Raw genomic sequence first — 24,904 nt, 5'->3', positions numbered from 1 at the left:
CAGCGACCAAGGGCGATTAAATGACAAATGAATGCCATCATATATCTCCTGTTTGTTTGTCACTGAGTGATTGCAGGGCTCTGGCTTTCCATAATCAGTAGCAAGAAGACTGCATTTCATTGGCAGTCAGATAGCACAAGGCAGATTATTATCACTGTTTGGGTCGACTGCTTAGTTCTCCAGCTTTTCCTGCCTGTCACGCTCCAGGCTCAGCAACATGCTACATTTTTGATAAAATTTCAGATGTCTTTTTTTCCCCCCACTTTCCCCTCCCTTTCCTTCGCAGAGGTCGTGGAAATACACATCGGTACTTCAATCTTTCTCTTCTTATCAAGTCACAGGAGACAGAGCGAGAGAAAGCAAAACAGTGAGGAAAAAGGGGAAGGCGAGAAACACAGTGGGCAGGAAAAGAGGAGATAGCAGTTTAAGAGGGAATACATATCACATAAAGGCTCGTATCACACGAGTGTGGCATAAACACTGTTTTCTGTGCTATCAGTCCACTGAAGCTGAGCAGAATCAGCCCATCTGTGCTTATACTGCCAGACAACCACCTAACTGCCTCTCAACAGCCCAACAGAAGCTAGAAATCCACAAATTACACAACCAGTTCACATATTTGTGTGCTGTCCACTTGCCACAGTTTCCTGTCACTATAATTTATATTTAATATTTTTTTAACCATTTCTAAAGTTTGTGAACATTACAGTTCAATATAAAGGAAAAGAACTAGCAAAAAAAAAAACCCTAACCCAAAACTTACAACTAAAAGTTCTTAAAGACTTATCAGTCTCATGTTATTTGCTTGATACATGATTCATTTGTATTTAACAGTGTATATATTATATTAGAAATATGCTTATTGTTGTTATTGAGGTTTATATATATCTTTTCTTTTCCTAAATGACCTTCTGTGTATTGTTTACATGATATAAATAAATGCTAGAAAAAGTCTGAACAGTCTGTCACATGTGCAAAATTGGTGTCTGTCTTCATGAGTAAATCACAGTATGAGACATTAGTCTTTTAAGATAAACACAAAAAATATTTACTATACTTTTTGATTTTTGGTGAAATTTTACTGGTTGTGTTTTTTACCCTAATTGTAAAACAAGCAATAAGTTTCATTCTCCCATTCATGAGAGAGTGAGAGTAGAGCTGAGGCTATCAATAGATGGTATGTTACACAGCGAAAATCCCTGGATCCTGACCTTATAGACTAATGCCTGTGCAATTTTAAAAACATTTTTCTCCATGCACGCTAGCCTTTCAACTAAATGCGAACACAGTTTTGGGTCAGTAAAAACTGACCCTTTGCAAAACTTGTTTAAGGCTGAAGAGATTCAGAAACTGTTTGCAATGCAGACAGGGAAATCTGAACTATCAGTGCTTCTGACTGGTCAACATAGCTTTGATGTTAGGTTTATATTGCCAGTGATTGGTTCCCAAATGTCTTAACAGCATGCTCTTGACACAGCTTAAGTTTTGAGTTATCGTATAGACAGAGAGCACTTGTGTGGGCAAGATTACATTTTAGAATAAAAATATTCGTGTACACTGGGGCAGAATGTGCCTCTTGAGCACACTTTCAAAACTTTGGCAAAAACCCCTAAAGTTCTGGTCTCCAAACCCCTTAATCCTCCCCAACGCCATCGTCTCGGATCGAGAAGCATGATAGAAGGTTTCAAGTGAGGGCTTAACCCAGGTTTAATAACCAGAGTGTGTCTGCAGAGCAGAACACCTCATCATATGACCAGACACCAGAATGCAGGCACGTATGAATGCGCAAGCCTCAAAGACATATGAACACTCATACGCAGAGACTCTCTGGCCAAAGGAGGGACTCAGACCAACAAGAGATTACACCTACCAACAAGAGTAATACCCGACTCACAGCAGAAGAAGGGGAGATTAGATCTAGCAGCATGCATTCATCTAGTTCTCACCAGCACTGACGCAAGCTTTACCACCATATGGAATATAACTCAAAAAATATGGACACATTTTCATTAAAAAAAAAAAAAAAGAGCACAGTAAAATACACTTGCTGGACACAACTCAGTTTTTAAGAGTAGAGGAAGGGAAACTACTCTGTTATCAGTGCTGCTCCTAAGTGGTAGTACAGGACCACTGGTCTCAAGAGCTCACACACTTTATCTTATCTGTCCTAGACTAGCACTTCATAATGTTAATATCATACTTCACTATCCTGGGATCCAGCAGCTGTCCTACAAAACCTCCTGTTCTGCACTACAGCCAAAGGCGAGGATTACATCGAGATGAATAAGCAGTCACTGTGGCGACCGGGGGGTGAAAAAAAAAAAAGATCTGACGCACAAGAGTTTGGGGAAGTGTCCAAACACTCAGACAGACATAGCTGTGGGGTAGTTTTGCCTTTTCCCAAGAAATCCAGAGATATCTGGGCAATGTCATCATATGTAAATGGACGGATTGCAAAAGCCATCACAGAAACAGAGAAAAGTGCTTGACGTGGACTCGGTAAGTCTGGGCTAGCTACCTCGTTAACAGAGACAAGTTATTTACTGCATGAATGCACACTGAGAGATCTGTAAGGCAGAAAGCGCCTCGTGTCAGTGTGTAACAGCTGTGTTTAGCACATCTAATGCGCTACACTCATTCTGTCTTTGTATATAGGGAGATCAAAGAGGCCAATATCTATCACACTAAAAAGACTAACCTAATATAAAGGAGTATATTGTCACCATTACAAAGTGCCTTACTCACCCAGGCTCTGTGTCTATCGTTTAATGGCGAAATTCTACTTGTGACAATCAGATAATATAGGTGATAGATACAGAGTGGGAATCAAATGGACTCTGGGTTCTCAGGTACTTTTGGAGGACACGTCCTGCTTGTCTCACCTGTCCCACTATGCTGTCAGAGATGGGTGGAGCATAAAGGGATTGATGGCACATTGAGCTTTACCCATCCCTATACACCTGCACCTCTAGTCTCTTTCACAGAATACATCACTAGACATTGTTCAGTAGAGCAGTGTACACAGACTGATGGAATTAAACATGAACACACACGCATACACACACACACACACACAGGAAATCTCGCTCTGTCGAAAGCATCATTCTTGTGTAAACCAATCCATTCATTCGAGTTTCTCTCACTCTGCAGGATGTGTGTTTCTCTTTAGGCTCTGTGCCCGTGTTCACTGTAAAACACCACAAAGCGCCTAAAACTCTGTCAAAAAGCTGCTCTGGCTCTTATCTGCTGCTACTCTACTGTTTCCCATGGTGAGCAATTTCAGTGCTTGGCCTCCGATCGTGCCAGCAGTATTAGTTTTGGTGGGGGAGGGCTGTGTGGGCGAGGTTACGCTTGCATGGTTGCGAAAACCATGTTCCAAAAATCCCCAAATCACTGTGGCATTTGACACATTTTCACATGACTGAAAGAGACACTAGCATCTTCTCTCCTTCACCCCAGGTTGCCATCACTGCTCGGAGTGACAACTCCATTTTAGGGCAGTTATGTCAGCCAATATCTGCCAGGATGCTTCTTATGAATATTTAGTGAACGTGGTCAAAGTTTTAAGGTACATATCCAAGTCACTAACAAGAACTGCATGCTAGTTCCGGGCTTGCTTGTGTATCACAGAAAATATCATCTCAAAAGGGGACTTGGGTATAGACCAAGCATAGCAAATGGATACTCCAGGTTTAATTAAATGGAATGCATTGATTTATGCAAACAGCCTGAAGCGGCAAAGACGCTAAGTTCAACAGACCACACGTAACATGCATGATAAAAATTGCTCTATGCATATATGGCTATACAGACGACTAATTGAAATGCATGTGTTGAGCATATCTCCCCTGCAGAGGTTTCACAAAGACTAAGCTGACAGTTATGTGCTGTGGGGAGTGTAATTAGACAGTAACCAGTTGCTACCCATGTACTGCAATTTCAAAATTAACAACAGCGGACTGAAATAGGTTTGAACAGCAGTACACACCCTGGAACTATTTAGAACAAAATAAAAAAATAAACATGAATAATGAATCCAACATTTCATAGGCAACATGAATATTTTACTCTAATAGGAAATGGAGACTTTCTTTTTTTGAGGCAGCTTTGACAGCTACACATGCACACGCCATCGGGCTCAGAGATTGTGGACCGGGTCTGCATTCCAACATGAAACAGATTGGAGTGAAGGCCAAGGAGCGTCTGTGGTGTGGAGCCCACGCCTCAGCTGCATGTTGACTCACGAAGCAGACCCTGGCCAATTTGCTCTGAACCTCCCTGAGACAAATAACTGCCACAGAGCTGTAACGCACTGCCTCCAGTCCACTGGCAGCTTGCCAGCACACTCACTGGTGCTACTGGTGGAGTAAGCTATCCTGTTTTTTTGTTTTTTTCAAAATCAGTCAGCTCTTTCACCCTTATTCCTTTCTTTCTTCACCTCACAGTCTCATTTTGCTTCTCAAAGTTCTTAATATTTGCTGAGCTGAAAAAGGGGATTAAAAGAAGCGCAATACCCCGAAAATGATAATAAAAAAAGATGGATGTGAACAAGAAGTTGATGAAATTTATAAACCCAGACCTTCTGCACTATATTGCTCCTCTCGTAATAAGTTAATGAAAGGCAAAGACCATGACAAATAAATAATTACTCTGCCATCAGGCAGTGAAAGAAGCTGTTTCAGTCACAGAGCATGTTCCATTTCAGTGGGCAGCAGTGGAAAAATAATCACAAGAGAAGAGATGAGGAGATGGGTAAGGGCAGCGGAGAAAGAAATGTTTGACAAAGTCAACTGGAATGTTTATGTTGTGTGTCAGGTGGAGAGGATTAGTCTGAAACGTTTACAATACAAAGACCCCAACTTTTCGATATTCAACAGATGTAGTACAAGAGATGTCCTGCAAAAGAGACAGGAGGGTCTTAAGATCAGTGGGAGGTGGCTTCTTTGCCTTTGGACTGCTGCATGCCAGCCAACTGTCCTCCACTCTGCAGATGACCCTCAGGCATGGCCCAGAATCTGTCAGGATCAACTGAGCCGCCTTCAACACATCTGACGCCCTGACCTACCCCTACTAATCAGAGAGTCGGTGAAGCCAGCTGGCTGCACATGGTGACAGAGATTTCACAGCAGCATTGAGATCAATGCGATTCTGGGGTAAACTTGGCTGAAAAGAGTTATATGCTGTGGACCGAATTCAAGTAAACATCCCTTTGCTTCTGTTGTTAGTGGCTGTAAAAAGTAAACCCTGCCTCTGGAGAAAGGAATCTGTGTGTGGATATGAAGCCTGCAGCCAACCCTGTGCGGTCAGCACTGTGCAGTCAGCCAGGCCACTACACAGCAGGCCCTGAGGTTATCGCCTACTCAAGTGGAGCAGTGTGCCGTCCATTACCTCACTGTACTATCTGCACAACCAGGAAAAGGGAAATAGCTATTCATAGAGCCTCTCAGGGACTCGTACACAGCATGGGTAAAACAATCTACTCTGACAGATCACAGGGTATATCGACGATTATCATTTTGTGCCTGTCTGGAAGTGATTACTTGAAAAATTATAACCATTATAAATGATTCTCTTACTTAATATATAAAAATTAATAAAGGTATTCATTTCCATTTTAGTGGAACAGTGGTAAGAAGATTCAAATAATTAACTTAACCCTTTAAAGCACGCTCCGTTTTGCGTAACTATTTTTAAATCCTGGTAGCTCTGCAACCACGTAAGCCAGGGTAATAAGTGTTTTTTGCATATGAAACCGGAGGAGTTGTACTTACATCTTATGCCATCAGCCTGTCCTAGGTCAGTTTCCTTCCACATATAGCTTTGCAAAAACTGCATAAAAAGCACTTGCAGCAACAAAAACATAATATTCGCTTTGCCATCTGATCAGCTGTTTGTAACGCTTCAGCGCGAACTATCCCGTGTCTGCCATGACCTGCCCGAAACCGGAAGTGACATAATTTTGAGGAAATGTAGTTTTTTTTTTTTGTTGTTTTTTTTTTACCATCAGGGCCTTATGAGCCTATACTGGTGTTTTTAAAAGTTATGTTTGACTTTATGACTTTCTGTGTCGTTTCTGGGATGCTTGGAACTAAAATTGCACTGCTGGAAATGGTTTATTTTGATGCATATGCTGGATTTTTTGCAAATTTACATTATAATATTTATTTTTCGTTTTTCCTGCACTATATAAAAATTGGTGTATTTCAAAAATAAAACTATGAAGACACTTAAATTTCCTGTGGTGGGAAACTATTTTGTGCAACTTTTTTGTATTTACAGTTTTGAGGGACAGGCATCTTAAATTTCTCTAACTAGAAATATATATTAAAAAAACTAAAACGATTTTCAATTTTTTTATGGTTTATTGCACTTTTTTGCAATTTATGTAATTACTATGCACTTAATGCATACATATTATTAAAATTTGGGCTGTAATGGTTGTATTGATGTATATCAACTTAAAATGCTCCCAAAAATGGTTCTACAGCATGTAAAAATATAATATAAGCTCTGGCGGACTTGGTTCTATGGTAGGTCTTAAAGGGTTAAGAAAAAAAAATCAGTTCTGCGTCTTCTGTTCACTCACATTAAAGTAATCTCAGAAACACTTTTTACTTTTACTTTCCCCTGCTGAGTTCAGAGTCTTGTTTGCTCAGTGTTTTGCAAAGAAAAAAGAAGAAGAATGGCATTTGAAGATTTATATCATGGAAAAATAATCATAATGTTTGAAATACTTTTAGTTACAATCTTGAACAAATGGTCTTTATCACCTGGCTGTTCTCAAGCACAAAGGCATTTCATTATTTGTCGCTGACATCTCTAAAGCAAAGAAAACAATAACACAATAGGCAAAGAATTCTATCTTAAGCTTGTCTCAATGCACCAAGCAAACATGATTCATGGTAAATGGCTTTGGGTTAAGAGGCTGAGATAGAGAGATTGTGGGCTGTACTGTACATGTGGTTAATGATAAACCAAACAAACTGGGCTAGCTCTCCTAGCTGGCAAAACAGGACTTGTTGAAATGTGGATTACGTTAACAATCACTGGTGAGCACAGGAAACTGTCAAAGCCAGGGTCTTAGAATAACATCACAAAAAAATTCATGTTTTCAGCTTTTAAAGTGCTTTTAAAGCAAAAATGTTAGAGAGGGAGAACGAGGCAAAGTAAACACAATTAAACCCATGACTTCCTTCTTTGGAGTTTCATTGGAAATTAAAAGTCTGGCTAATCCCTCAACTTAACCTGAGTGAAAATTGAACTCATAACAGTATCATTATGACAAGCATCTGTAATGACAACAAGGGGTAAAAAAGGGTTTAAAACTTTCCTAAACCCTCATAAGTCAGATATACGTCTCAAAGTTTATTTACTCGGGAGTTTAAATGTAGCCTCGAAAAGAAATCTCAGAGTTTCTGAACTTTTTCTTTTGCTTTTCTTTTTAATCTCCAGGGTTCCATCCTGGTTGCTCCAACAACATAATTACATGTAGTTAAGCATGAACTGTGGAGAGGGGTGAGCGAGAGACACCAGCTAAGCGAGAAGGAGAGAGAGTGCTGGAGCACAGTGGCTTGTCATTATGCATCTGTTTGAACCTTATACAGCATAGACCTAAACTTGAGACTGAGCCAGTGGTGCTCTGGTCCTCGTGTTTCCCGCCAAGTATCTTGTTTTTCTACTTGAAGAATCCACCTCTGAAAGAAACACAGCATATTGCCTACTACAAGGGAAAGTTATTTTTAGCACTCTGGCCTATGGAAACTTGTAAGTATACCAAACTTAAATGGTCTTCCACTTTTATTAAATTGTGCAGAATTGTAATTTTTATGTTAGAAGTTAGTTGGGAATATATATATGATACTGATTCTCTGCAGCTCTTTGTCATTATCCTTACTTCTAAAGGAAGACCTTGACTCTCAGCTCTAAATCAGAGCATAGACAATACACTATAAAAACTTATAGTCTGATCAGCAGGCCTCGAAATGTCTTGGATCTATTGCGTCTGCTTTACATTTCAGCTGACAGTTGGGATAGAAAATATTAAAAAAGCAATCAGAGTGGGGAAGTTTTGTTACATTTGTATATTCCAGATATTCCACTAATTCAGCTTAAACTACACAGCAATCCCTTGACTGACACCTCATACCCAGTACCACAACAGCAGCCCATGCCCAATGCAGCAATGGCTCACATTCATTCACACATGCTCACATTCAAGCGCACACACCATTCTTTCTTTCCCCATCTTGATTAGATTACAGTGAGTGAGGTTGGTGACAGCCTCTGGGCACGCTGGAGGAGCGGTTGATATCTGAGCTCCTCAGCCTTCACTCTCAGCCAGTCAAGAGCGCAACGAGATAATATATCTGAAGAGCTGACCTCACCAACAAAATCAGTCTTTTAAAGAATCATGGGAACAATTTTGTCAACACCAGTCACAACTCTTAGAAAACACTTAAGGTTTTAGAAAGACTTTTTTTATTATTTGTCCTGCATTGCAAGCACACTGACAGCCAAATATTAGCCTTGTTAATGTGTCACAAAGGCCTCTTGTTGACCCTACAGATGCTTAATCCACTCTACATCAAAGCTCAACTGTCATAGCACAAGCAAAGCAGACAATAAAAAGACATCGCCGATTCTTCAATGAAATGAGTAGGAAGGCTCTTTATTAAAAGATGACTAAACACAGATGCAGCAATTGCATTCCTTTTGCTATAAAACCTCATATCTATCTCTTTGACAAAAAGCAGAGGTAGGATGAAAACAGAAAGGACATTGTTCCTATTGTAGCTCATGACCACCTACCAAGGGCCCTTTAGAGAAGCATTCACCCTGGAATGATCAGGCCACTCTCCCCCCCCAAGGCTCTGCAGGCCTACAGAGACGGCTGGGCCAAACACATCCTGCCCATCGCCCGAGAGATTATTCAACTCAATGAACACATTGAGCGCAGAAACACAGGAAGAAACTGGAGCCTGCTATTCAGCAACATCTGAACCCAAACTACTCTATTCACACCCCACACCAGAAAGTGGCGTGGGTGTGAAAGTGGGAAGACATGCTGCACTTACTGGCTACTTCCAGCGAGGCGTTGTGGCTCACTGCCTCTCCCAGGTAGTTGCGAGCAACACAGACGTAAGAACCTTCATCCGGTTTACTCCGCCGTCCGTGGACGATGCGCAGGAAGAAGAGAGAGCCACTGGGAAGAAGCATGCGCTGAGAACGGGGATTGTCCCTGTCCGTTTCCACCCGCTCTCCATCCTTGTACCACTCCACTGTTGGGGTTGGACGGCCCTCTGCTTTACAGTTGAGAGTTGCGGGCTCCCCTTTGGAAACAATCAGGTCAGAGGGGTGCTCCACAATCCGGGGTGGGGTGTCCTCTTGGCGCAGACGGGATCCTGAGAAGAAATTACAAAAGTGACGATTTACATCTGCGAGTCCTTATTTAAGCTATTTAAAGGAATGATAGGCTTGTTGTGGACTTTGTCTTATTTGATTGAAAAGTTTTAAAGGGTTAGCGCAATGTGGCTACAGTAGATGCATGTAAATTTTAGCAGCTGATGGTAGGCCACTTTAAAATACTTTTTTCAGTATAAATTTTAAACAGTTAAATTAATTATACTTTACATATATAGCAATAATCAGTTCTTAAGTATTAAACATGCTGATTATTTTTAAATACAGACAAAATTTGATAGTAATAGATGTATTTAAGGTACTATTTGAGGTTGTGGTGATGAAAGAAGTAAAGAACACGTCTCCCCCCCCCCAATAGCAGCTCCTGTGGTAAAGGTTAACATTGCTGCACCTTTGTGAGTGTCATTTCACAGATTGAAGAGCAGAAAAGGCAACGAAGGGAAAGGTAAACAAAAATATGACACACCTTGAAGGTTAAAAAGGAAATTAAGAGATAAAAGATAAGATAAAGGTGCCATGTGTAGCTTCATGACAGAAAAGGAGCAACAGCAGAAATTGCACTTTTGAAGAAAGACAGATGAGCCACAGCAGAGCCAACAGCAGTGCCAAGGGGGTTAACACCCCAGTGCTATCTCTGGTCATTAATATTGCTCTCTGACCAGTCAGCTGTAGCTATCAAACCTGCTTTACATGCAAATTAGCTTCCTGTTGTTAATTCCTGAAGGGCGGGACTGGATGGCTGTGAATGCATTGTGTGGCTACACACAAAAGTGTGTTGTGTGTGTGTCTGTGTTACCAAGAGAAAGAGCTCTTCCCCTCTCACCATATCTCCCAGCATAGGCCTTTGGAGCCCATTCAGCACCAATTAAAGAGAGTCGGGTATAATTGGAGGCGCAGGCCTGCAATTAATTTACCCAGCATCCCGTGAACTTGCCACACTACCTCATTTATGTGCCATACACCCACCCATGTTACCCAAGAGAACTGGTGCTGAGAAGGCATCTTCTTGTGGTCGCCACATATTTTTGGTAAAGTCAGCATAATTAGTGACAGCTTTGTGGAAAGATAAATCACTTCAAGGCAAATGTGTACTTTGGTCAATGAGATATAATTAATCCAGTATCCCAGTGAAGGACATCACGATCCCAAGTCTTTTGAAATATCCCAATAGTAATGATTTTGACAGGTACGGGCTGTGCGGACTTTTTGAAAATTGCTTGATTGATGAAAGAGACACTGTTAAAGAAATGGAGTTTTTATCTCAGAGGGTTGAGGCTTCTTCTGCACCTCATCATTCTTACATGAACCCTACACAAACACTGAAATGTGGCGTCAGCTCCTCCATTGGGACCCTGTTTGATGTTCATATGATTCTGCACACTTTTTTTTTAAATTATTGGTCACAAACTGCAGTGCTTGATTGCGGTGCTTGTGGGGAAAAATATCACAAAAGCAAACGAGTTGACTGTTTGCAGATTGCAAGGTTGCTGATTATTTTCTTCTCAGGTAATTTAAATTCAATGTTATTATTTTATTTAAAGTGCTTAATCTGGTGGAGGACAAAAAGAAAATCCTCCAATAACTTTTCCAAAAATGAAACACTTGGTGACACTTAACGTGAGCATTTGTTTAAAAACTGGAATTAAAATAATGATAATTAAATGAAATTCTGCGATTAAGATGGTAGCATATTAATGGTGCAGTGCAATAATTGTACACCACAGAGAACTGCAGTCAAAATGTACCCGTAATCAGTACTGTATCTGAAATTATTACACTAACGCCAGCAAAGCTGAAGTTTTATTATTTTGTGGCCACATGACACATAAGATAAAGTCACACACAGAAATCCCCACAATTCTGAAACTGTTTTGGTCCTGCACATCAGACGCTCCGTGGGTATAAAAAACACATTTGTAGATTAAAGCATTTCTGAGAGTCGAACAGAAACAGATGGAGAATTAGAGAGCGATATATCAAGCCTTTAGCAAGAATGAATTAGTCCTCTATCTGGCACTGAATAAAGTTTATAAAAAATACATATCTCTGCTTTCTGGCTATTGAAACCGTCTCAACCAGTACTAGGCTAATTAACCCCCATTTGTAACCTGCTCTCAAAACAGACCTTTTAACTTAAAGTCCATATGCTAATAAAGACCCAGCCCTTTGGTCAGACAGCATGGAGCTGCACTAACTTTGCTAGCATACACAGGCTGATTACTACTGTAGCAACTGTACCACTACCACCCCTCAGCAGACAAGGCAGGCTAATATATTTTATTAAAGAGGACTTTGAAGAGCTCAGCCGCTATCTGCTCTGCCCGTTCCCTTTCTGATTTAGATAGCTTCTCTCTAATTTGAAATGGTCTGAAGTTTGGGGCCTTATGGGGGAACCATTAACTATTTAGATGTAGCACACTGTGAAGAGAGCTGTGCAGCAGGCGGAACTGTGTTTGATCATTGACTGTTTACTGTAGATGATTATGGCCGATCTGCATGATGAACATGCAGACTGATGATACAATATGAAGTGGGCCACTGTGTCCTGTAACAGAGAAGCTGGTGAGAATAATTGTATTAATAAATATTCAGCAGTTGAACTACTGAAGTACACTAATAAGTGTTTTGTGTGCGTTTGCTGAGAGGGTGTGCGTTTTGAGCCGTGACTGGGTGCACGGGATGTATCAGTTACACAATGCTATCATCCCTTCCTCGTCACGACTGAATTCTTTCTAGGCATATTTTGCTTGTGTGTGCGTATGTAGGCTTTGCCGTGCTGATCCCCGCAGACACTTTGAGTGACCTCTGTTACTTCAGCTCCATTACCCCTCACCAGGGGAAAGAGAATTATCCTGTCAAGGAACAAACACTCCCGTGCTCCCTTCTACAGGTGCAAGCTTTTAGGAAATGGAAGCTCACTTCACTCCTTCGATGCAGCACACACAGACGACCACATTTGAGACCGAAATAAGAGATGAACAGAGTGCGTACTTTCACCATTGCTTTCTCGCATTACTTTAAGTTGCACTCCCCTTTATTTCAAAGCGCTGCCCTTCCTTCTCCACTGCCGCTTTCAACCATCCTCCCCCCTGTTTTCTATCCCCCTCGTCACCCCCCCCCCCACCCCACCCCCCCTCTTTGCTTCCAGACAGAGAATGCAAGATGAGCTAATGCAATACACAGCTTCACCAAAGGGAAGCTGGGACTTCTACTGCAAGGATCTGATCGATTGGTGCCTGAGGCAAAATTCTACTTCTCCCTTAACCGTCTCACTTGCTAGAGAGCTTTGTGCATCCGTCTTCTCATTTACTCACATAGGGAGACTCACACTACACAGTGTTAAACTATGCTTGAGGGAGTCTTTGCTCACTGGAGGTAATTAAAAAACAACAACAATGGAGTCAGAGTTTTCTCACTCATGAAAGTAATCTTAGTAACAAACAACAATCCCAATAGCAAAAGCGAACACAATGAATTGGAAAGGCTCATGCCAAACCACATTGCCACAAGGGTGCAGACCTAGACATTGACCCATATACTGTACGCATGCAAGGATTCATGAAGACCTCCAGGCGTTTGCTCACTCTAAAACCCAGACTCTTCCCCCCACTCTAAACATGGATAGACATGGCATAAGAATGAGATTTATGATGGTTCTCATGAAGCAAATGGCCATTATATCACTAGGAATATTTATGTGTATTGAGATTATGGCTACTAGCTTCACATGGATTCATCTATATGTCTTGGGGCTAAACTTCATTTTCACCATGCAACATGAGATGATATACTCTGACTTTATATTCCAAAAGATAATCATGCTTCCTCAATCGGATTAAAGAAATATGCTAAAAAGAGACAGACTACTTCCAATGAAAACAACATAGTGAAACCTCAGGAGGGGACTATTTTTGCACTGGACTTGTAAAACTATCATGAGAGATGATATAATCAAATAAAGTCTCTTTAACTTTGCAGTGTAAGAATTTATTTGTTAATGTTTACTGCCAGTGTTAATCGCCCAGGTATCAACATGAAGAAGCAATAGAGTGCAACTGTACGGTAACAAGTTACAACTATTCCTAAGTCTGGGATGTGGCAATCAATCGAGCTAACTATTCTGACTTAAAATAGAGAAGAAGGCCCTCCATCGACCTTAACTCTCAGCAGCCTGAGGACAAGAAACCCCCCCAAAAAACACAAGGTTAGCTTTCGTAGAGACACGGGCCATTTCGTTAACACTTTTGCACTTTGAATTTAAAATGCAGTTGGAAGAAATCTAGAAAAGAGAAAAATAAATGAATAGGAAATAATAATAGAAATAAACAAAGAAAAAGAGACAGAATTAAAGAATTAAAAAATACTCTTTACTTCATAGCCTCAAGGATATACTTCTAATGCACTTGAAATAATTCAGTGTATATTTTTGGATTAAAACCATTGCTGACCAGATGAAAGTCCTCTGCTTTGCTAGTTATGTCCTTAAGCCTTTTTTAAATGTTTTTTTTTTTAAATTTCATGTCATTTTATTAATTTTTTGGCTCTTTATTCTGCTTCATAGTAGTTACCTTCTTTGCGCTGAAAAGCTCTATGATTGACTAAAACAGAACCTAGAGGAGGAACATGAATCCAGTTCCTTGTGAGACCAACTCAATACCAAAAATATTAAAATGTTAATATGATTTTTTTCTGTCCATTGACACCAGTCCATCAGTGGGGAAGACAACTGCATTTATTTTTATATATATATATATATATATATATATATATATATATATATATATATATATATATATATATATATATATATATATATATATATATATATATATATATATAAATAATTTTTTTAACTAATCATGCACCACTGACTAAATCCCTATATGAAGGACTGAAGGAAAGAAGAAAGACAAGCTAAAAAGACGTAAAACAATTACCTAGCTTCAGCAATCAGTTCTGGTCCAGTGATTTCCCTAACTTCAAAAATGAATGTGCCTTTGTCCCTCACAGCTGTTTTCCATGGCTACTATCTTCACAGAGTGTGAGGAAGAGGAAGGGAGCCAGGCACCTGCCCTTTACCCCAGAGTACTCACGGGGGAGAAGGACAGTGAAGCAATTTAGATCCGTTGTCAGTCTGGTCCCCTGAGGTAGGGAGACAGGATAATGTGTCTACTTCCTTGACTGATAAAACAACTTCACAATGCCGGGTCATTTGACTGTCACAGAACAAAGGATCCCAGCGACAAATTTCATTTGATTATATGAGTGAAGTTGCTGCAAGTTTAATTTCCCCCATCAAAATGGGCAAGGTCACAGAATATCATAAAGAGAGGCAGTAAAATTGAAAGCTATTGCAGGAGCCTTAGCCGTATCATCACAAGCCATATCAGATGTCCAGCTGAGCAATGGTAAGAGATATGGAATATGGATCTGTGATAAGGAAGGCCAAGCACAGTAGGGCACTTTTTATCTACAGCCCCATTAATCTGTGATTAGGGGACTTAAGAGGGATTTATGGCAGAGATAAGAGCAAAGGGTGTGTCCCTCGGGGTAGCCAGGCGTACACAAGAGACACGCCTGCTCGGGACAGGGCTGGCCAATAAATGACTTAACACAAAAGAAAAGGCACCCTTTTCTGATGAATTAGAGACGATAAGGGAGAGAGGGGCAGAGATAAGCGGGAGAGACGGACACAGAGAGAAAAGACGAGGTACTGTACTCCTGCTGATCAGATGACATTAACAGGAAAGTGAAACTGAATCTTTTACCGTTTCAGCCTCAGAATCCCACCCTGGAATGTGCTGCATGAATGACTTTGCCAGTTGCATCAGATCAGACCTGTTTTTAATGTTACACAAGGCTATCGCTTACACTCCTAAGAGGCAGGATTAGAGCCCTGTGTGTGAGTCTGTATGGAGCTCCAGAGGTTGGGTGATGGAGGGGGTTGATGGATATGTTTATGGCCTCTTTTCCTCCTCATCTCTTTGTCTCCATTTACCAAACACAACAGGGTATGGTTACCTCGCTTATACTACATCAGCACTTGAGAATAGTTATCAATTTCCAAAAAATGGTATCTCTGTCCAAATGCTTTTTTAACACAAGCAAACCAGAAGATTGTTATCTATGAGTTTATACACAACAGTACACTATTGGGTTGGCTGTATTTGTTGTTATAGAAACGAACACTCTCACAGATTACAATGCTCCCATTGATATTTGAGCAAAATATGGCTGTGGCAAACTGGCAATTTGCATACACATCACAACACCCCTTGATAAAAAACAAAACAACCCCCCTCCACCCTGCTTACTATTGTGCGTTTCAGCAGAGCCCACTACAATTTATCCAATCAATTCTTATAATTTTCACAATATGATAAACATAGAAGAAGAAAAAGTAAGCCCAATTACTTGTTATCTTCCACCATACTTGCTCCAATTTCCAACTTGTGCAAACACAACCTAACTATTAAGATCTGTCAGAGTACCTTTATCACTGTGGTTGCCTTTGATCATCCTGTTGCTTGTTCTCACCTGCAATAAAATCGTGACAAATCAGCTGATGATACCATAAACAAGGCGTTCTACTTCCTTTACTCGGGGCCAAGGGTTACTAGCATAACTTCCAACGCTCTAGGATATTCACACTTATCGCTCATCAGGACAAGAGCCAGCAGAGGTCTCAAGGCCTGAAGCACCAGCCCGAGTTCCTGGCTGTGTCAGCTGGGAAACGCATCCTGGCGCATCCCTCTGCAATGCGAGCCAGGTTGAGAGTAAGACAGCATAGCAAAGTACTCCTTTGGGAGGCTGGAGCTCATCCTGCTCTGGGGCCCCCATCTGAATCTAAGACAATAGTAGCAGGATTTTAACTTCTGCACCAGGCTGTAGATACAAGGCACAGGAACAAGTATGATGAATGCAAAAATATTTGTTTCGTGTGTCTTTGAAAGAAAATGTGAGCACAAACGTATTTATAAATAATGTTACACACTGAGGTTTACCCCCACAGTTTAAACAATCCAACATAATTTCACATACACTGTCAGCAACATACCAAGCAGGAGTAAATGTGAAAAGATGTGGCAAGAGAAACACACACACTAAAAATAATGAATTTTCAACAGGCACCCATGGGACACAATTGTGAATGAATTGCAGTTCTTCCTGATACCAATCTGCTACAGTCAGTGTCATTAGACACAAACAAAAGCTGTCAAACTCTGCAGAAGGCCATCAGGGCAGATTTCATTCCTACAGGATAAGTATAATAGCTATTCTTTATTATATCAATTCACTGGGAAGAGGAGGAAATCTGCAGTGGAAAAGACTGGAATGCTTGTTAGGATGCAGCCTGTCAAATTGGCTCTGGAGACCGCAGGCAGATGGGATGAACAGAGCAGCGTGGATGCAAGTACAGAGTCTGTCTGTCTGCATGCATGTGTGTCAGTCTGTCTGGTATCTATCTATCAATCTATTCACAATGTGTGTGTTTGTGTGTCTTTGAGCAGACTTGCAGACTCCTCAAGTTGACCCTGTATATTCACAGTGATGACCTGAGAAGAAAACCTAGCTCAGACTTCTCATGAATGCCGGTGTCAAAGATGTCATTCCATCAGCAGTGCAGATACCCCAGGAAAAGAGTTGTAATTAATATGGAGTGCAGATGACAGGCTTGGACCTTCTATTAAGGAGCTTCATGCAGCACAGTCAAGGCTTCAAGTAAGAGTGGGGAGGGGATGGGGGGGATTACTGAAAAGAAGCACAAGGGAGCAAGACTGGGCAATTACTTCTTGTTTTTGTTTTCCAGCATTGCCGGTTTTTAATGAGGTTTGACCAGTGTGATCTCTGGGATACATCAAAGCTTTCTACAACAGCAGGATAGGAGAAGCAGAGGTAATTGAATACACTGGTACATTTATTTCCCAACAGGGGACAGTGAGTATCTCACTGCTGACTTACGCAAGCTGCTAGACTTGAAATCCTCAAGTGATTAATACAACTGTATTTCAGCAAAATTAAGTGTTTACTGTTTTTGAAAAAATAAAAAAAAGCATTCAAGCAAGAATTATGAGCATATTTCGATGGGAATGGCACAGTAGAGTAAATGTAAATAAAACAGTTTGCTTAATTTAATTTCGAAAAGTGCTGCCTGCTTAGTTTTGTGTCAGTAACAATATGATCAGGTGATTCTCTCCTCCCAAGGTCGCTCTCTGGGCTAACTGCAGTATTTCTGTCCAGCCACTAGACATGTGGGGACTGAAGGCAGGGGAGGGGCTGAAAGAGCAGTGAGGAGGAAGAGGGACCAGCACACTCAGCTGGCACAGCCCAGTCGTGGGGAGTAGGGCATGTGGGCTTAATGCCAAGAAAGAGAACTGCTCTGAAGAGATGCCAATGTGAATTGAGGCAGGCATGGCCAAAAGCACCTAATGCTTTTTTAAATGTTATTTATTTGATGGCAACAGTGATACAAGTCTACTTTGGACCAGCGTTACATTACAGTTGCTTAGTGCAAAGCTGAGGACCTTAACTTCTTATGTGGGCTATTCTAAACACTCAGCCAAAAACATTCTGTAGTAAATCTCAGACAGCTGCATGCAGAAAGGGAATTTCATTTATTGCATTCAGTCGAGGGCACAGTGGTAACATCTGAATGTAGAAACCCGGCACATTTCCTTCTGGTGCCCTTTAGGTTAAAAGGGCAAATACAGAGCACATAGTATTGATGTGTCAATGTGTGCAAGCTTAGGTATTGGCATATGCAACAGCGGTTCACATACTGTTGGCTATGATGGTATTCTTAAAGTGAAACGTGGCTCCCACAGCATAGGTTAAGACTCTGTGGAGCCATGTGGCAAAATCCCAGATACACCAGCATGGGCCTGCTGAGTGGGACATGGCCCAAGTCCAGCCAAATGGAACACAAATTGCCCCAAACTGTTCAAAACCTTGCCTGGAAAAAATTTAAGTGGGATGTAAGGTTTGCCATGTGATGCACAGTAAATATTTGGTCAAAATTAATGAAGGGGCAAAGTCTGCCAAGAAGCCTTTTTCTAGACGTCCACAGAGGGGAGACTGTGCCCAGTCTGGCATTAAAAAGAAATTTCCTTTTGCAGACAACTGCTCACTGGCCTGAATGCTTTCCAGCACCCACTTACCACGTCTCTTCCTCAAAACATACACACCAACTGTCCAGGTACACAATGTAATGAACCAAATACTGCTTCCTTTGATGCTTCAAAGTGAAAACAACTTGATCGCAAATTTAGTTACTCCCCATCTGTCAGTTTTCCACATTTGACAGCAGAAGCACTGCTCAGACTAAAGCTGTGAGAAATGCTAGTTTGGAAATATTGATTTAGGATGATTTAAAAAAAAAAAAAGAAAAGAGAAAGTATATCTGAGTATATCTTAACATCATGCCCTGCCACTGGTCTACTCAACATCCTCTTTTAAAAGTGACCTGTTGAACTGCCAAAATAATGATTTTCAGACAGTACTTCATCATATATGCAGTGCAATACATTATGGTGTGAAAGTCCTTTGTTAGGATAACGGGAAATATGACCATATGTGGAAACGTGTGGAAATATACATGAAAATACAGCACACAAAACAAAAACTGAGTTTGTAAAATTTAACAAGCTTGTAAGTCAATATTTGGTATGACCAATGCCAACGTATTCTTCAATACACTCCAAGTCTTTTAGGCAAACTTTCTTGTAATTTCTTTAAAAAGTCTTCAGGAATAGTTATTCAGGACATTCAAAGTTCTCCTTTGGATGTTGGCTGCCTTTTGTGCCATCGTCTATCAGGATGCCACATTGGTTCAACGTTAGTTAGATTCCTTTTTATGCTGAATGCTCCACAGGTCACTGTTAAGTCATTTAACGAACAACAACAAACCAAAAAAAGAAAGAAAGGAAAATGGTCAGGTTCAAGGACTGTAATTAAAATGAATGAAAAAGCAGCCAATGGCCAAACTTTAAAAGATCTTCAGAAAGCCTGACCAGACCAGAGAATTATAAGTCTGGCTCGTTGAAAGAAAAAATAAAGAAATAAGGGGTCGCTCAAGACTTTTGCACAGTACTGCAGCTAAATTGAACATTAGTTAGATTTAGAAGCTACGAATGGAAGAAGAGTTCTGAATTATTTTGGTCTTGTCTAAGATGCTCAACGTATTCCCATCATTGTCACTGTACGCTGTGTAGAGATGAAGAAAGAACTGTAGTATTTTCTGGCTAGACAACCTGTCAAGACTACATTTTAGCAGGAAGTAAAGCCTTTCTACATTAATGACTTCTAAGGCAGGAAAGGTGAATCTGTCAAGGCAAAGTGCAAACAGGGAAATGGGGATGAGGCCCTAAACCTACAATGAACCTGTTTTAAGTCAGAAGTATGAAGCTCACCATTGAGAGTTGCTGACTGACATACAGACAAATACCAAAGCAATCTTATGTTTAAACGCTGAGGAAGCTGTCTTTCACAGAGTACCTACAATTGTTATTCAATTAGAGCTTTCATGGTTTAAGCAAAAGACGGCACATCAGAAGGAAAGACGGGAGGTGACTGCAAAACAATCACACAGTTGAAGGACTCTGAACTCTTTACAGAAGAACTGAAGCAGATTTGCAAGTCTCTCGAAACTGAGAAGTAAAAGCTTTCTGAAAGAGGGGAAATTCGGAGCCTTTACACATAATTAAAAGGCGTTATTCTTGTTCAAAGAGTTCAATAGCATTTGGACATTTTAGAGACTGTGGCACTTCACACATTATCAACCAAGAAAATAAGAGGAAAAAACAGTTTGGGGTTTTTGTGTGAGATTCAATGGTGACATCAGGTTTCAGAAAAAATAATGTCACCAATTCCCAGAAAATATGTGAGGCTGATAATGGGCTGGGATTAAAGTTAATCTCTTAACTCAGAGCAACAGTGTATTTACATGATGGGAAAAAAAAAAAAAATCACCCAGTTATTTGAAGCCTCCTCACCATGGTTACTGCTGAATGGTAGAACAGGCTCCAAAAGCAGTCCTGTAATAGTAAGTTTCAAGGTCACCTTCCCATTAATTATGTTTTTCAGTGCTTCCCCTTAAATAAAGTGCACCCCTCCTACTTCTATCACTGTCTTTTGTGTGACAGAATTAGCCCCCAGGAACCAGTAGATTTAGCTGCTGACAGAACTCACAATAAGAGTGGCTTTTAATCATGAATCTGCACTGCATAAATAGATAACAAATGTTTCAAAACATAAAATAAACAGAATAATAATAAAAAAATGTTTGATATAGGAAGACAACCTTGTCACCAAAGGGAATCTTGAATCTTAACAGTGGCAGCATAGCTGAGAGGGGGAGGAACCAAATACATTAATCAACTAATTAGCAGTCGCTCTTTTAACTGCTAATTTAATCTATTCCTCTCAGCCTCTTTAATGGTATTTTCCCCTGTCAGTTATAACCAAAGGGAGGTTTAGCATTTCAAAAGTGTATCCAGGCCTTGAAATGAGAGGGTAATAGAATGGTCACAGAGGCTGGGAGGAGGCCTGAGCTCTGGGAGTGAGAAAGAAAAGACGGATACAGGGAAAGGCTGTCCTCAATGCCATCTCTCAGTCTCCCCAGTGGAGAAAATGAAAGGGAGGGAGGTCTGAACCTTTTTAAAATGCACAAGGCAGAGCACCCCACGGTAGCACAGCTTCACCGCCACAGCAAACGGTAGGCCCAGGGCAAGCCCTGTGAGAGTTCCTGAGCATGCAAATGTTAGACACGTGAGGGATGTTGGCCATGCAGCCCGAAAACCAAACCAAACCCTCACCGCACCACTGAAGCTTTGTTCCAGGATCTTTAATTTACTCAGCACTTCTAAAAATCAACTTCACCTGTCCCCACATGTCCTCCTCTAAAAAACCCAACTCACAGTTTACCACCTCTATCACCCTAATCAGCACATTCAGCAGTGCCATGAGGGAACAGTAAGAATATGCAATGTGCGCACAGGGAGCCATATCAAGAGTATTCCCACAAGCTGGCGTATCGTGGTATGTTTGACTGCTCCATCCTCCCCTTCGTCCTCTGTTCTTCCTCCCTCCATCCCCCTTCAACACCCTAGGGTAGCCTTTGTGTGTAGCTGCACTCCTCTCTTCACACACCCTCAGTCTCTGGTGAACTATTCTCTTCCCCTCCTCCATGCCTTACAACCGCCCCGTTAAGGCAATACAATACGGCCTCCTCGTCCCTTCCCCACAGGCTTTTTCTGCGTGTCGGCCTGCTTTATTTAAGAAAGACTCTGCACTGACCAGTCACAAAAAAGGCAAGTCTTAAAAAAATTGGGCCAAAACAAAAAAAGAAAAGAAAAAAAGTGGGGGATGGGTAAAAGGATGAAGAGATTTCTTAAGCCCCTTTTGCCACCCCACACAAACACAAGCCCCATGTGCCTGTCTTTTATTCTTGATCACATCTATATTACTGAAATGATCAGGACACCAGTAATACATTCAGGATAGATCAAAAAAGCATGCATGTGTGATACAGAATCAAATGTAACTTGTAGGGCTCTGTAGGAAACAAAAAAGGTCTTTATATTTTTTTAATAACAGAAAACTGTGGGAATTCTAAGGGTGCCATTTGTGAAATGGGACGGAAACCAGACAACACCGTTCATCCTATAAGGACACAACATTCATCACTTTTAGACCGAGTGGCAAGAGGGAATGTTTGTCCTCCACGTCAACCGACAGAACAAGATGCATTAACTATATTGGCCCAGGAGTCTAATAGCCTAGACATGCCTGCTGCCTTCAAATATCAGCCAGCTGCAGACTAAAATGCTTATATGACTTATATGAAGTTATGTTCCAGAGTATTCTTAGTGTAGACAGCTTATCTCTGTCTGGCTATACGTTTTTGGGGCTTAGACCGACAGACAACTTGACAGACAAAGTGATACTTGCTAAGTAAGTCATGACAACATTATCAGCATGGAGCGAGCAATACTCTACGAAACTCACACCGTCTAAACTGAATCCTGGTGAGACACAGCCGTTAATTCCTGTGGTACTTAAAATACCAAGAAGTTGACACAAAGGACATTGAGAAGTATCTTCCTCAGGTTTTTTTTTTTTAATCTAAATCCTCCATTTCTCCTTGCAGACATCCGTATCAGTTGAGCTGCAGCCACGGCAAATTACAAACTATTGACGTCAGATGGATTTGTTAATTAATCCAATTAAGCAGTCCTTTGAGGTCATTAAAAGAAGAGCAGCCGAGGGAAGGCAGATCATCAAGAGTCACTGCCTAATTTATCTGCCCTCAAACAAACTGTTTTGAAATGTTTATCTTGTCGGTCATTAATGAGTTAGCCACAGTTCTCATGGACAGGAAGAGCACACTCGCTGGCCTCCCACATTCCTCCATGTGTTTTCACTAAGCCAAAGTCTACCTAATCCCGGATCTTAGGGTGTAAAACCCAGTTTGATTCGGATTAGGATCAGATTAAAGTGTATTAGTGGAAGTTATGGAGCTACAGCTTTATGGACACCATCATCTCACGCAGGTGTGAGATTTTTAGAGGTGACACGACAGACTCGAGACTCAAATTTCTTAAGAAATCTGCTTTGCTTACCCAAAATCAGTTCAGAAGGTTAAATGCTCAGATAAATCATTATTTCATCATCATCAAATTTTCATCATATTTTATTCGCCACATGCAGTAAACTGCAGTGAAATGATTATTTGTATTTTGGGGCCATTTGAAGCAACTCCTAAACACTATTTCACAGAACTGATAAAGAGAAATGGGTAAGGGAAAGACTGGCTTTAATGAGCATGTTTCCAGGCCATGTGGTAAGAAGCCAGGAGACAGAGATACGTCTCACCTGTGGTCTCTGGCCATTAATTGGCTCTGGAACCTGCTGTGTCCTGTCATATGAAATGTTGTGATGTAGCAGGTGGAAGTGCTCCACGATTTATCAGCACTTATGGGTCAATTTGTCAAGACCTCCACAGCTTGAATGTGCCGGGGCTGGAGATGCTTACCGAGGTGGTACCACTCCCACTGTCTATGTTTTTATCAGCATGACTACACATTCACACTTAGGCACTCTGTTGGGCTGGATGTAATCACTCCAAGGGTTTATAACAGCATAGAAGCCAACTTTTAGAGGAAAGTCTGATATGTGCCTTAAAGGTAGAGCCTCCCTGTTAATATATATATATCATTCTAACAACCCTTATTTCCTCAGAGTAATCCATAGCATCTTTCTGTGTGTGAGAAGCAGAGCCACCTCTTGCCCTCATCTGAATGGCACCTCTGAGGCGAGTGCAAGGTTTGATGAGCACTTGGAGGAGAGATAACAACCATTTAGTGTATAGCAGGAGGACAGATCATTCTGATAACAGGGCAAGACAAGACAGAAGGAGGTATCAATTTACACCCTTCACACACAGCAAAGCGGCAATAAGCAAGTCATCACAAGTCTGTCAGGGCAAAGGTCATTTTATCTCTTACTTGCTATTTCACAGATACAAGAAGTATTAAAAATATATTCTCTCACCCAGGCTAAATCTTGAACGTTTAGAATAGGATACAAAGACATGTTACTAAATGCCACTGAGAGTTTGCTTAAGGGATCTGATATATTCCCTACTCCAGAATAAAGTTCTCAGCCATGCAATTAGTGGCAAATGTGAAATATTTTTTCCTGGGAAGTGGCATGAAATCTAATTTTCCTGACACTTGTGTCTAAACCAGGGCTAGTCATTATAGTATTTCTTGTCCAGTCCATCTCTCCCCAGAAAACATCCCGAGACATTCACAGACGGGAGTAATTGGAAACTCTGCTCTCCTACAGGACGGGACCATTACTGGCTTAGGAGCCAGCTTAGGGCGGAGCAGATTCAGTTCTCAGCCCTCACCTCTGACCTGACTTCCTGTTTAGGTGCTACAATATTTTCTTGTAGGTTCACAAGCTCTCCCCATCACCATACAATAAACAATGGCCAAACTTGCATGAAACAAGTCAGAGGTTCAAATAACTCAATGCAGAAACACTGAATCAAAAAATGGATGAATATGGGCTGCCAGACCTTATAGGGAATGAACTGGATATTTTATTGGGGATAGGTCACTTTAAGGCTTAATAAAAGTCATTTAAGTGTGAGTATGAGTTTTGCTGACTATTACTTAGGTAATGAGGTGTGCAGTAGCAACAGTAAACTGCAGTAAAGGGTTCAAATGTCACTGCTATTTCTCTGACACAGTAGTTTCTTTACAAATATAATGTATATTGAGCATCTTCCTGTATAGAAGTTCTGATAACTAGTTTTTTTTGTTTTGTTGTGCAGTTCTTTGTCTACAAAATGTCCCCATTCCAAACCCTCTCCTCTTAATGTCCTAAAATGAGGTGGTAAGCATTTCTTCTCAACTCTGAAGCAGCTGACCTGGAAACCCCAGCTAGCACGGTCCAGAAACTCTATAAAGAGATCCAT

General features: G+C 40.9%; 1 protein-coding gene across 1 annotated transcript in view; it reads right to left on the bottom strand.

Moving 5' to 3' along the window:
• Window positions 1-24,904, bottom strand: part of robo1 (roundabout, axon guidance receptor, homolog 1 (Drosophila)) — a 199,979-nt gene that overhangs the window by 102,448 nt on the left and 72,627 nt on the right. The window contains exon 3 of the mRNA XM_085371614.1: window positions 9,075-9,401. Coding sequence (XP_085227740.1) covers window positions 9,075-9,401 — 327 coding nt within the window. The remainder of the gene's footprint in view (window positions 1-9,074; window positions 9,402-24,904) is intronic.

Source organism: Diplotaxodon limnothrissa, linkage group LG14 (genome assembly GCF_057381915.1).
Source record: "Diplotaxodon limnothrissa isolate DT_005_m linkage group LG14, D_limnothrissa_male_GT1.1, whole genome shotgun sequence".
NCBI lineage: Eukaryota > Metazoa > Chordata > Actinopteri > Cichliformes > Cichlidae > Diplotaxodon > Diplotaxodon limnothrissa.
The sequence above is the reverse complement of the archived record's forward strand: the minus strand, read 5'-3'. Positions and strand labels throughout refer to the sequence as shown.